The 14,863-nt window shown below is 45.4% G+C and overlaps 1 protein-coding gene across 1 annotated transcript in view; it reads left to right on the forward strand.

Annotated features, from left to right (window-relative positions):
* LOC115082082 (WASH complex subunit 1-like) overlaps positions 1–13,964 on the forward strand; it is a 107,346-nt gene extending 93,382 nt beyond the window's left edge. The window contains exons 7-10 of the mRNA XM_029586348.1: positions 9,755–9,907; positions 12,218–12,370; positions 13,070–13,135; positions 13,455–13,964. Coding sequence (XP_029442208.1) covers positions 9,755–9,907; positions 12,218–12,370; positions 13,070–13,135; positions 13,455–13,609 — 527 coding nt within the window. The 3' untranslated portion in view covers positions 13,610–13,964. The remainder of the gene's footprint in view (positions 1–9,754; positions 9,908–12,217; positions 12,371–13,069; positions 13,136–13,454) is intronic.
* Positions 13,965–14,863: the final 899 nt, after the last annotated feature.

Raw genomic sequence — 14,863 nt, forward strand, 5'->3', positions numbered from 1 at the left:
TATTTTTGTGTGCACCACCCTGTAAACCTTTTCCATTTAGAGCAGTAAGACTTCTGCATGGAAGGCTTACGTGAAGCTATAAGGACTTGAGATACACTAGTAGAAAAGTTGAGGGGTTGTAGTATCAACCTTTCAACATCCAGGCTGTCTGGGATAGGGTCTGGAGGTTCGGGTGGCGTAACTTGCCGTGATTCTGTTTTGAGATTGGGCGCTGTGCCCAGGCGAATGGGTTCCTGGACAGAGAGGTCGAGAAGTATGGGAAACTAGACTTGGTGTGGCCAATACAGGATATGAGTATCATTAAGCTTTGGTCCTGTTGTAGCTTCATGAGAGTCTTGCTTATTAGCGGAATCAGAGGGTAAGCATATAGCAGGCCTGTGTTCCAGGGACGGGCAAAGGCATCCATGGTTGGTGCTCTTCGGTCCCTGTGTAGAGAGCAGAATCTATCCACTTTGCAGTTCTGGCTGGACGCAAAGAGGTCGATATCCGGCTGACCCCACCGGTGGAAGATTCTGCCTGCAACAGAGGGATCCAGAGGCCACTCGTGGGGCTGGAAGCTTCGGCTGAGGCAGTCCACTAGTGCATTCTCTGTGCCTGCCAGGTAAGTGGCTCGCAGTAGTATGGAATGCGACAGGTCCCAGGCCCAAATCTGTGCTGCCTCCTGAGCAGATAAGAGCCTGTGCCTCTCTGCTTGTTCAGGTACCACATTGCTACCTGGTTGTCTGTTTGAATCAAGACTACCATCACCCGAAGCTCCAGGAAGTTGATCTGACAGATTGCTTTGGTTTTTGTCCAAGTCCCTTGGGTTTGAAGGCCTTCGACATGGGCTCCCCAACCTAGGTTGGAGGTGTCCATGGTTAAGGTTACCTGAGGAGCTGGTTGCTGGAAGGTTAGACCTGTTTGTAAGTTGGCCTTGTGTGTCCACCAAGTAAGAGACAAATGAAGTTGACTGGTTATGTGGTCAAGGGACACAAACGGCTGAGTGGCTTGATGCCACTGAGACTTTAAAATCCATTGTGTCAGTCTCATGGCCAAGCGTGCCATTGGGGTGACGTTGACTGTTGATGCCATGTGGCCAACCAACTTGAGTAGTTGGCGAGCCAAGGATGTTTTTCAACTGCGGATAGAGCTGGCGAGGTTGGACAGCGTGGTTGCTCGGTCGTCGGGTAAGAACGCTTTGGCTACTGTGGTGTTTAGGTCTGCTCCTATAAAGAAGAGACTGTGTCAAGTGGGATTTCAGGTAGTTGACTAGAAAACCCAGTGAGAGCAGGAGCCTTATAGTGAGACCGAGAGTCGAGGGCCCCTTGTCTCGACTGGCTTTTTATGAGCCAGTCGAGACAATGATAATGCCTGTGACCCACCACGAATATTAAGTACTTGCCATGAGTAGCGAAGTTTGCAATATGGGCATATGAGTCTTGAAGGTCCAGAGAACAGAGCCAATCCCCTTGATGTAGGAGAGGTAGGATGGTGCCCAGGGACACCATCCTGAACCGTTCCTTGTAAAGAAATGTGTTTAAGGCACTGAGGTCCAGATTTGGCCAGAGGCCGACGGTCTTTTTTGGAATTAGGAAATAACTGGAATAGAATCCTCTCCCCTGCTGGGTTAGGGGATCTGGTTCTATGGCCCTGGCATACAGAAGGCTTGAGAGTTCTGACTCGAGAAGTGTTGTGTGATCGTCCCGGCTCCACTCTAGACTGGGTGAGGAGTCCGGGGGTACAGCTGAAAAATTTAGACGGTAGCCATGGGTTATGATGGACAGTACCCACTGGTCCGTGGTAATTGGTTGCCAATTGGTTACAAAGTGATAAAGACGACCTCCCACTGGTGGACTTGGGATCAAGGATGGTTGGTTGTTGCTCTCTGGAAAGGAGTCAAAATTCAGTCGCAGGACCAGCTTGTGAGCTGGCTGCTCTCTAGGTGTCCTCATCGGGCGTGCATGTCCTCTCTGAGGAGCCGAGCTGGTTGAGCATGGGATGTGGGAGGATAATACCTGCATGGTCTATAGAATTGCTCCCTGACATCCCTGCATATGCCTCTGCGGACTACAGAGGATGGCATCTGAGGTGGCAGTTGATAGTTGATGCAGGGTCTCATGATGGTCTTTTTACCTAGGCCACTGTGTCTTGGATCTTGTCCCCGAACAGGTTTTCTCCTGTACAGGGGAGATCAGCAAGCTTATTCTGCACCTCTGGGCATAAGTCTGAGGCCTTGAGCTAGGCCCAGTGTCTAGCACTGATGCCCGCTGCCGAGACTCTGGATGCTGTTTCAAAAGAGTCGTAAGCAGCTCTGACCTTGTGTTTACCTGCTTCCAATCCTTTGTGTAGGATGGAGGACAAGGTCTCTTGTTGTTGATGTGGTAAAGTCTCTGCAAATTCTTGGATTTGTTTCCAGAGATTTCTGTTATATTGGGTCATGTATACTTGATATGCTGCTATTCATGCTAGCAACATGGACCCTTGAAAGAGCCTACATCCCATTGCATCCAATGATTTTTGATCCTTTCCTGGAGGAGCAGAGGAGTTTGGACGGGATTTTTTAGCCACCTTCTGGGCTGATTCTACAACCACAGAGTGGTGGGGCAATTGGCTTTTCTGAAAACCTGGGGCTTGCTGGACCAGGTAAGTAGCATTTGTCTTCCGGTTTACTGGAGGAACAGTACCTGGATGGTGCAAGAGATCAAGGAGAACTTCATGTACTGGTATCGCCATCACCTCTTTTGGATCATCTTCAAATTGTAAGACCTCCAACAGTTTGTGTTGAGCGTCCTCCTCCGTTATCAATGGAAATGGTATAGTCTCAGACATTTCCTTGACAAAGCTGGCAAAAGAGAGGTACTCCGGGGGAGAAAGACGCCTCTCTTCAGGAGGTGAAGGCTCTGAAAGCAATTCCTCGGAATCTTGTGAGGAATGATCTGAGGATGCCTCCTCCCATGGATCATAGAGAGTGTCTTCCTCTCCCACCGGATTCCTGAGGGAGGAAGGATGCCAGAACCTGGAGGGCGAAAAGGCATCAGTGGATGTCGAAGTGGCATCAATGTATGCGGCATCAGCATCGACAGAGGCAGTGTCGGCACCGAGGCAGATGCAGTGCGCTTAGGCACAGACAGTCCAGATGGCCCTGGAACAGGCTCCGGCATCTGTGGATTCCATGGTGGGATCGGGCTGGACGTCCTTCTTTCTCCGAGGAACCTGGTATGGAAATCGGGACCTGCGGAGGCCTCGATGGTCGACTCAGTGCCGGTGCATCCGATGGCACGGGCTGAGTCGGTAGGGCACCGATGAGGGTATCCAGGCTCTCGAGGAGCGGTGCGAACATCGAGGACGCCGGTTCCGGTATGGGGGCCAGCACCGGTGGAGAATGGAAGCCCCGAAGGGCATTCAGCACTGCCTCTTGGACCATGCGGTCCAGTTCCTCCCGAAAATCCAGCATGGATGGCACGGCAGCTGGGGTAGGAGGCAGGCTAGGCATCACCGGAGCTTCCATGGGAGTTCGTGGAGGCTCTGTGCCTGGCACCAATATTGGGGGGGGAACGCCTTGGGGTCCCGGGCCCTCTTTGCAGGTGGCTCGATGGAAGTCTGCCGCTGCAGTATTGGTGCTTGCACTGGGCGGGGACACACGTTGGTGCCGGTGACTATGTTTCCCTCACTCCAGTCCTCCGCCACTGAGGACAATGACATTGATGCCTTCGATGCTGTCAGTGATGGACGTTCACCTGCTCCACGATGTTCCTGGCGGGGCATCTCCGAGGTCAATGGACCCTCTCCAGTCGGTGGCATTTGAACTGGAGTCGATGGAGCAGAATGTTTAGACTTAAACAAATTTGCCATCTTGTCCAGACGAGCACGCCAGCCTTTGGGGATCCTTTATGCACAACTAGGGCATCGACTGACGTCCTACGAGGGACCTAAGCACAAAACACAAACACTGTGCTGGTCCGTGATGGATATGGTCCTCGGACACTCGGGGCATTTTCTAAACCCGGTCACCATCGAAAAAGAGGGTGGGTGCGGGCGGAGGGAACGGAGAGCGAATGGGGACCCCGGTGAGGGTGATTTTAAGAAGATAAACTTCAAATATTTCCATGAGGAAAGTTGTGAGAATGTCTCACAGAGCTCCTAACCGTGAGGCAACTGCTGCGTGGAATAAAAGAGACTGAAGGTGGACCCCTGGTGGCTGCAAGGTTAGTGGCATGCTGGACATGGGTGCCAGGGGTTCCAGTCAAAGTTCTAGAAAATGACAAAAGTATTCTGTGACAGGGCTCCATCTGATGGTCACCCATATGTGAGGACTACCATCCTGCTTGTCCTGGGAGAATTATCCTTGCTGGTGCAACCAGATTGGCATAGTAGAAGAGGAAGCTCCCTCTGTCAGGGATATCATAGCATCATGTAAGTGTCATGTTGCAAAAATTACAGCAGTTTCTCACTGCAACATTACCAAGTTAAAATTAAAAAAAAAAAACTTCATGCAAAAGAATTTTAACAATTATAGCTATTTGTCTTTTGGACACTGAAAATAAATTGAAAAGATCCCTATAAAAATTCTGAAAAAATGAATATATTCATTTCAGAGGCACTGATTGGCTAATTTTAAAAGGAGCATGTGTGTGCCCATAAACGCGCATATTGGGCATACGAGCAGAGATACACTTAATTTTTTATTGTACATGCAAGTACACACGTATCATTTAAAATATCCCTGCCGGGCATATGTGTGCAACCTTTATGTGCGTACTCGCACAAGAGAACATAATTGGGGGCGGGGGAGAGAGAGACAATCTGATACTCTATATCTCTCTCACTGTAAGAGGGGTACTTTCAACTCAGGGTGGGTTTTGGAGAGGGTAGTGTTACAAGGGTCTACAGACACTTGTGTCCTAGGCAGACCAATGTTAACACCCCCCCCCCCCAAAAAAAACCAACCCCACCCTGAGTTGAAAGTGCCCCTCTTTCAGTGGGAGATGTATAATCTCATATTGACTCTCTAACGCTCTCCATGCGCCTCATCAAGATCAGTAGTAAAGTTACGCAAGTAACATGACCCCACCCCTAAACGTCCATGCCACGCCCCTTTTCTGCCGCCTTATTCTTGACGTGCGCACAGGTATCTACGTGCATACTGCCCAGCTTCTTAAATTTGCATTGCTCACACGAGGCCATTTTTGTGCAAGCAACGCTTTTAAAATCTACCTGTGAGTGTGTAGGCATGTGCAAGTCGTAGTTGTAGAAGTGTATTATATACAGACAAGTGAATGAGAACATTGTTTTAAACTACAACTCTAGTTGATAATTGACATAGTTTAAAAATTATATTTATACTAACATGCTTAAGGAACTTGAGATTTTCCAAGGATAAGTAGGATGACCAGCAACACATATGGAGGATGTCATCTGGCCCCAATGTGGAACATCTCCCATAGCCTTATGGAAAAGCTCGAAAAAGTGTTTCTCAGCATGCATGGGAATTCATATGCAGCTATTTCCTCATAGAGCCCCATCTGTCTATTTTTTTTTCCCCGTAGTATTGTTCAGACATATCGCATTACAGATCTCTCACCACAAATTTCTATTTTTATCTGATCAAGCCACCTCAGTAAATCTTTTTCAACTCCTATCCCTTAGTTTTTCTAGCACTTTTATATTTTCTCTATTTTTTTATATATGGCTACTTAATCCCAAGTTATTTTTTTTCCCTTTCCTCTGGCCACGTTCAGCAACCTTGGATGCCCTCTTCATGTAAAAATTACATCTTTTGATTTTGCTTTGTCTATTTTTCTGACAGTGGTGAAGAAATTTAATGACTTCAAATATGTTCCATACTGCAGTTGAAAAATGGCCATCACAGACCAGCATGAGGTTTATTCGCACTGCTTGGGACTAGAGCAGATCATCCCTAGTTTTGGCATCAAATATGTCATTCAAGGCTGTTAAAGCAACTTGCATCTATGGAGCTTAATATTTTCTCTGCAAACAAAAAGACTGGTACTCCACACCAAAGGCAATGGTTCCAAAGGACCCAGAAGTGGCACTGTCCGCTAATGTTCAGTGTGTGCCACTCATCCTTAGAGCTAAAATTGAAACATAAGCCCATTAGCAGGCCACCCTCCTGCTCAGCAAACGAGGATTCCTCAGGGTCAAGCTTGGATTCAGAGAGAGCATCCTACATCAGGGAAAGGCACCGAAACTTCAATACCGTTCTCCTTCAGCACTCAAGTCCGAAAGCAGGCAAATTATGATGCTTGCTGTATACTCTCCCAAGTGGCTTCATTTGGAGGTGAGGACATAAACATCCATGCCTCCCTGTTTGCTTATGTAGAACATGGCAACTTGGTTTTCTTTCCTGAAAGAATGTGATAGAAAGGCCTTAGAGCATAGCAGATGGTTCGCAGCTCCAGGTGGTTGATTTGTAAATGGCTCCCTATTATGAATTATAATCCTTGGGTCCACATCATACAAGTATTTGCCCCCCACCCCTTGGTGGAGGCAGTGGTAGACTATCACTTGATGGACTGCTCAGCAAGAGACCCATCTTTTAGAACTTCTGGTTTCATCCACCATTGAAAGGATACTTTCATCCCTGGGATTTTGGAGATTAAATGGGATAATGACTGATAGGGCTGAACCCCCTCCATTGAAGGCCCCACATGTGCATGCACCACAACAACCATGTGTCCGGAGAAGTACTAGGACCGATCTTGCTGATGCACTCTATTTTTGAAGGAGAGACCTTTTTAGATCCTTCAGCAAAATCCATGTGCTGTTTCAACAGGAAGAAATGCTTTTTCCTGAAGTGAGTCTATCCAAGCTCCTATAAACTGAATTATTTGAGACCGAACCAGCTTTGACTTGATAAGTTAACTAGAAAACCCAGGGACTGGAGGAGCCGTACAGTCTTCTCAAGGAACTCCTGATGGAGATGGGCCCATCACCAAACAATCATCCAGTTATGAGTTCATTGTAAACCGGCATGATGTGCTGCACGAATGTCGGTAAATAAAAGTTAATAAATAAATAAATAAATAAATAAAAGCGAGCACACGAACTCTGTGCCAAAGCAGCTGTACCACCCCTTCCACACGGCATTTTGTGAACACCTTTGGGGCTGCTGAGGGAACACCTTGTGTTGGTAGTATGTATCCCTCACCAGTTTCAGTGGGCGGGTGAATGGGAATGTGTGCATAAGCATCTTTCAGAGCCAGAGCACAAAACCAATCCCTCAGCTGAATTTATTTATTGATTTAAAAAGCTTTTAAATACTATTTGGCTATAACCATCATAATGGTTTACAATATTTGACATTATCAAACAAATAACAAACAGTATGATCAAAAAACGTAACTTACTTTCTTAAAATTAAACAAATATTACAATTTAAAATCAAATTTTAACTTATTCATTTAAACATTCATATCATTAGCAGTCTCAACATAAATACTACATACTGAATGACAGGAAGGGGGTTTATCGTGAACCTAGTAGCAAGCTGAAAATTAGGGAATCCAGGGTTCAAATTCTACTCATGCTGCTTGTGATCTTGGGCAAATCACTTTCACCCTTCATTGCCTCAGGTACAGATTTATAGGCTCATTTTCCAAGGTGCGATAGCCCATTGTTGCATGCGATAATGGGCTTATCGTGGCGGTAAAATTAAAACTGGGGGAAGAGGTGGAGTTAGGGAGGGGTTTAGAGAAATTGGGTGGCAGCACCGCTGCTGGCGATAATCTTTTGGACATTATCGCCAGCAGTAGTGCGGGAAATAGCACCACCTTCCCCTACCTAACCCGCCCCCCAGCCCTACGTAAACCCCCCCTTACCTTTAACTTCTAAGTTACACCTGCCTCTGGGCAGGCGTAGGTTGTGCGCGCCGCTGTGCCTGGAGGCTCCGGCCCCACCCCTTTTCAAGCCCCAGGACATACGCGCGCCCCGGGGCTTGCACGTGTCGCTGAGCCTATGCAAAATAGGCTCGGCGCGCACAGGAGCGGGTTTTCGGGGTTACACGTGTAACCCTTTGAAAATCCGCCCCAATCTGAATATTGGCTTTACTAGATAGAAAATAGACTTTTGTTATAGATGAAACCAAATCTGAGGACACATTCAAAATCTCCTGGAAATATCTTCGAAGGGTGAGACGAGGCATTTCACTTATTACCTGAGGAAAGTTAATTAAATGGAGACTCAAATGTCTACGTCTATTTTCAATCAATTCCACTCTTCCGGACATATTGCTCTGATCCTGAAGCTTGAACTGTTTTAACTGATTTAACTTCATCCTATGGAGCAATTATTTTCCCAGCAGTATCCTGATGGAATTTATCATGGCCAGCCAATAAAGATTCCAATTTTGAAGCTATAGAGTCAACTTTTATTGAACACTGTGAAAAAGCTTCACTGGCTTCTTAAAGTAGCAGAAATTCTCTGGAGGAAAGGTATGTGGAAGCAAGTCCAACAGGAGATCTGAAGAAATCCCTGTGGAATCTTCCTCCTTCCTCTCCCGATCACAGTGGAACACTGAGCTATGACCCCAACAATGATGAGGGCAACAGATTTCTACTGGTCTGAGGGGGACATATCCAGTAGGCACTAGAGTGAACTGATCCCACTTCTTCTCCTTCCTGTTTTCTGAAGGGACTGTCCTAGAGAAGAATCCACCACCTCATCATGAGAACTTATTTCCAATGCTGTATGCTTTTGAGAAGAGGTACCACAGTGCAGAGCTTTGGGCAGCGCTACTAAGCAGGAAAATTCCTTTCATCTTTGACAGTAGAGGCTCTAACCTCCCTCTCTGGTAGGGAAAGAAGTTCCTCACTAGCTCTGATAGCTAGGCTCCCACTGGCTGGGGAACTCTCTGCACTGGAGTTGGAGGACTGCATCCTCTTCAGAAACTCAGACTGGCTCATCTTCACTAAGGGCTGCCTGCAGAGTTGAGGAGGAACTCTGTGCCGCAGCAGCTGCATATAGGGTGGCAGTGGCCAGTTCTGAGGTACTCTGCAGCAGATGCATTGACAACTCTGTTTGTTGCCAGAGGATGCAGTTAGTGTAGCTGGGTTTAAAAATGGTTTGGATAAGTTCTTGGAGGAGAAGTCCATTAACTGCTATTAATCAAGTTTACTTAGGGAATGGCCTCTGATATTACTGGCATCAGTAGCATGGGATCTTCTTGGTGTTTGGGTACTTGACAGGTTCTTGTGGCCTGGTTTTGGCCTCTGTTGGAAACAGGATGCTCGGCTTGATGGACCCTTGGTCTGACCCAGCATGGCAATTTCTTATGTTCTTATGAACACCATGTTGGTTTATGGACAGCGTCAGCAGCATTTCCTTCCATGCCACAGCAGGACTCATGGGTTTCTGGGCTGAAGCACTGTATGTTGGTACTATCAAATGACATCACTCATACATTATGACTAATTCATGCCTGCTTGTCAACAGAGAAGGCGGGGGAGGGGCTACAAGTTGACTGCTGCACAGGAATTCACACACAAGCCCAGAAAGGTTTTGCCAGAGTGCTCTGGGAGATGCTCATTGGCACAGTTGGATGATGTCATGTGACTGGTTATCTTACTATCCTGAGAACACCTGTTACAGGTAAGCAACTGCTACATGATTGTATAATAGGAGGTATAGTCGGTGTACAAAGGGGTATGTAGTACCACCACATTTGCTGTGGGATGCAGTAGAAAATGTGCATTTTAATGGCTATGGAAGAGATAATGGGACTCTAGAGATTTCTCAAAATTTCTATTTTTATTTTAAGATCTTCAAGATGAAGGAATGGCATTGCCACCTCCACCACCACCACCTCCCCCTCCTCCTCCAGTAATTGTTACCTCACATGCTCCTCCACCACCTCCACCCCTGCCTGCTTCTACACCGTTACAAAGGAGCAGTGGGGAAGATTCAGTTGCAGGTAGGCAAATTTCTGCAAATGACTAAACTCTGAGCTGTCTTTTCCTTTCTTTTTATCTATTCAACAGCAATGGATGTTCTCAAAGTGCAGCATTTGCATTATTTCATGAGTTCAGGGTCTTGATAATTGGCATGTAGTGCCATTCATTGCTTTCATGTTAATAATTGCTCATTAACAGGCCGATACAGTAAAGTCCGCGGGAGAGCAGGCGAACGCCCACTCTCCCGGCGTGCGCGATTCTGTATTTAAATTAGGTGGTGCGGTAGAAACGGGCAAAAGAAGGCGCTAGGGACACTAGCGCATCCCTAGCGCCTCCTTTTGACCCGGAGCAGCGGCTGTCAGCGGGTTTGACAGCCGACGCTCAATTTTGCCGGCGTCGCCATGATATTAAGTCGGAGGGTGCACAGAAAAGCAGTTTTTACTGCTTTTCTGTGCACTTTCCCGGTGCCGGCAGAAACTAGCGCCTACCTTTGGGTAGGTGCTAATTTCTTAAAGTAAAATGTGCGGCCTGGCTGCACATTTTACTTTCTGTATCGCGCGGGCATACATAATAGCGCCCTCAACATGCATTTGCATGTTGAGGGCGCTATTAGGTGCTGCGGGTTGGACGCGTGTTTTCCGCCCCTTACTGAATAAGGGGTAAGGGAAAACACGCGTCCAACGGAGCGCACTGTACTGTATCGGCCTGTGTGTTACTGGGCAAGCCAAGCCCACTATCTGAGTTTTCCTTGTAATGTAGAGCAGACTCATACTCCCAGACTCTTTACCTGTAGACCTTGAGGTCACTATCAGCTTTGGACTTTGCCATGCCCAAAGGGCAGAATCTGAGTAATTATCCATGCTCTCTATCAGGATTAGGCAACTCTGGTCCTTGAGTGCCAGAAGCCAGATAGGTTTTCAGGATATACAAAATGAATATGCATGCTGTGCAGGCAAGTGCACCTCATAAATATTCAGTATGAATATCCTGAAAACCTGACCGGCTTGCAGGACTGGAATTGCCTCCCCCTGCTGTATATTTTCTTGTGCACTTTGGGAGTAATTTTTGTAACATTGTGCACAAGTTGGCAAACAAGTGCAGAAGTTACACCAATTTTAAAAGTGGTCCTGCGGGCCAAAGTCGGCTTTGAAAATTATCCTGGTCAAACTGCACACATAGAATTACACCTATTTGGTGCACATAATTTTGCTAAGAGAATTTACATGCATCCATTATAAAATAAAAATGCATGCCCAAAAGTTTTAACCCCTCCGACTCCACCTGGAATGCCTCTTCCCTTTGCACATAAGTATGGGCATATAGCAAGGATGTGTGTCATTTTACAACCGGTTTAGTCAGGCAGTTTTCTAAAGGGCCATTTTTGTGAGTAAAGCGCTTTTTTACCTGCAGAAGAACGTTCAAAAATTATTCTTCCTAACCCAAAGTTTAAACTTTGCCCACGGAACAGTAGTGAAATATAGTTAACTTGTAATGTACTTATTGTGCTTCTTTTGTTCCCTTACAAAAAATATTTTATAAATGCTTTTTATAATGCTTCACAAGGTATGACACAGTGCTGAGTTTTGTCCACACCCAATGACAAAATACATACACAAAGACATGCTTTCTAGCACAGTGTGAAGGTGTATTTTTAAAATTTATTTTAATTTAAAATGCACAAATAATTCCTTTAACAGGACACAGCAAATAATTCCATTTGCTTCAGTCACTTGCTGGGAAGATTTTTTTTTTCTTTTGTAGAGCTCAGTTGCACAGTATGTAGATGCATTTAGCTTCCCGAAGTCTTTACAAAAAGGTCCCTGCTTTCGGTGAACACTGGCATTTCTTTCCATCACATTTACCATTTTAATAATATAGAAAAAAAGGTGCAGGCATTTCTATTGCATTTAAGAGTCTCCATTTTCCACAGCTTGTGGCTTTTAGAAGAAACTTTCCAAGGATTTGGTGTGGGGAAAATTGCCCCTCCCCCTCCTTTAAGTGCAGATAAAAGTATGGGTGCTGTTGCACAGGGCACAGGGCCCAGGGCCCAGTGGGTTTAGGTCAGGGAAGGGAAAATCCACAAGTACTCTGTGTGCGCATTGGTGGATTTTCAAAAGGTGAATCCATGGAGCGTTTCCCTTTGCAAATGAGCTTGGTAGGTCTACCTGCAAACAAGCAAGCTGCACAGGAAGACTGAGTAATGTCCCCTCAATGACTTGTTGACATGGTCTTGGCAGTTTTATGTGCTCTGATATGATGCATTCAGTCATTTAAAGTTCTGTCCCTGGATTTTGATGTTTGAGCTTAGAATTCTTTATGTCCAACTGCAGTGCAAGGGGCTCCAACAGAAGTGGTAAACCCCTCTAACAGCCGGGCCTCCCTCCTGGAGTCCATCCGTCAAGCTGGTGGAATCGGGAAAGCCAAGCTCCGCAGCGTGAAGGAAAAGAAGCTGGAAAAGAAGAAGCTGAAGGAACAGGAACAAGGTTGTCGATACTTTCACATTTCTATAATGAAGTTTTTTTTTGTTCACTTATCTTCTTTCCCTCTTAACTCCGAATCAAAGTCCTGGCCCTGAAGTCTTGAGTCCCAAGACTGAAGCAAAATAAGTAAAAATGTTTTCATGGCTCCCCTAATTTAATTCCTTCTATTATATTTAGTACATTGATATACTTGCAAATACAAAGGGCAGCATTTCCAGTTAGTTTTATGCTTTGAAGCATCAAAGTCCTTTGGTCAAAAGTTGTGTGGCTCCTGCCTGCTGGATAATTAGTACAAATGTACCATCATCACCTGTTGAATAACAGTATCCCATCATGTTTGAGTCTCCTGTCCTCTGGGGTCAGCAATGCTTGGGCATGTTACAGATGTGATATGCTGAAGCCGAGGGAGGGAAGATGGCAGCTGCTCCTACATTGACCCTGGCTGGCCATAAAGTGATGTTAAAGGGAAGTCTCATAGGAGACTGCTGAACCTGCAAAATGTACTTGTGTCATTCAGGCATATGGTCTGGCCCTGAAAAAATTAGGAATAAAAGATGCTTATTTGTGCCTTGGTAGATAAGGTAACTTTCTTTGAAGGCAGTGATTCTGTAAAACAAAACTTCAAAATAGTAACATGAATGTGAGTTTCTATAGCTGTATTACTATGCTGTTTCTCTAGCCTGATCCTTGTTTTTGTTTCAGTGAGAGCCACAGGAGGAGGAGACCTAATGTCAGATCTTTTTAATAAGCTGGCCATGAGAAGAAAAGGTATAATATGCAGGAAAATTATTTTTATCATTTATCAAGTAGACATCCCATGCTTTGTCCACCAAGTAGCATTTTACTAGCCATTTAGGGCAAGTGCAGCGAGTTTGGCAGCAGCACCCATCTCAGAAGAATGAATGTTTTCTAGAAGAGCTGCTGGCATGTGGGATAGGGTGTATTTGAGGCATGCAGTTCCTGATCAGCTAGGCCTTTCCTGGCCTGAAAACTGCATCAAACTCAACAACTTCCATCCTAGATAATGCCTGCTTTAGGGTCGCTTTCTTTGTAGGCCCTTGTTCTCAGTCTTTTATCCCCTTTGTAGGAATCTCTGGGAAAGGACCTGCTGTGGGAGACGGAAGTGGTGATGCGCCCAGCACACCTGGTGGAGCTTTTGCCCGTATGTCAGACACAATACCACCGTTACCACCTCCACAGCAGCCAGCTGGGGATGAGGATGAAGAGGACTGGGAATCATAAAGGTCTAAAGCTCTGCAAAACTGAACTAATCTTTTCAGAGCTCAATTATTTAACCAGACTGCCAATCTCTGATGTCAGCCCTTTGTCATATTGTAAGCATACAAACATCAAAAGGAAACAGAGGTACCAATTGCTGAAGTAGATCTCAAGGTCATGCTTTCAGATTGGCAGATATCTCTCTCCCCCCCCCCTCCATCTTTCAGTCACACTTTATCTGAAACACCACAGCTAAATAAATGTCTTGCAGTCACACTTCTGCTCTGTCTTGTCTCTTTGCTACTGTTTGCTTCCTAAGACTTCATGTTATGTTATGTAATGTTAACAGTCTGTTAATAAATCTCGCCATGGCTGGAAAGGTAGTCGTGGTTTTTAATGGCTGAAATAGTGAAATAATGTTTTTACATAGTACTGTCTCTGCTTGTTAACAGAGGTAGTGCATTTCTAAGACAGAAACTGACAAATTTCTAACTACTGAGCTAGGGTATTACTGCCCACTGTAACGGACCCTTAGATTGGTCTCTCTCATGCCAAGTTCTTTTGAGGTTGAATTACTAATCTTTATTCTCATGGCATCTAGAGTGCTTGATGTGTGTCTTCCCTTCTCATTGCTGTTTGTATAGCCTAGTTTATAGGCCCCCAAAATTCTCTTAACTCAACATGATACATACAGTCTATTCTCGTCAGGTTCACTTCACTGTGGAATTGTGTGTCTACTAGTAAGAACAAAAGACAAGCACCTTGCTATTAAGAGATTGGAGCTGACTTTATTTACAGGTTGAGAACTGTAGATGGAGAACCCCAAATCTAATAGAGAAACAGATAAAAGATGGCGTGCAACCAGAGCACCAGCTTTTACATTGCACACAATTATCTAATGCATAATTATGCAGATCATCCTAGTTAATTACACACATTCCTAGAGTATACAGGTCTGATTTCTAATCTTTTAGCATACAATATTTCTTCCAGCAGAATAGTTAGTAACAGCAGTGATGGCAGAAAAAAAGAACAAATGGTCCATTCAGTCCGCCCAGCAAATTTCTTATGGTAGCAACTGCCCTTCCATGCAGATTATCCCCAAGCCTTATTTTAAGTGTAGCAATATTTACAATCAAACCAAGCAACTGTCAAACCTGTAACAAACATACCGCTAGCAACATTTTTATGGGGTTAGCAGCCTTCTTGATAATTCAGACAATGCTGCTTGAATGTGATTTGGCCGAGAAGCAGTCCTGTGCTTTATACCTAATATCT

This window comes from Rhinatrema bivittatum, unplaced genomic scaffold (assembly GCF_901001135.1).
Source record: "Rhinatrema bivittatum unplaced genomic scaffold, aRhiBiv1.1, whole genome shotgun sequence".
Lineage (NCBI taxonomy): Eukaryota > Metazoa > Chordata > Amphibia > Gymnophiona > Rhinatrematidae > Rhinatrema > Rhinatrema bivittatum.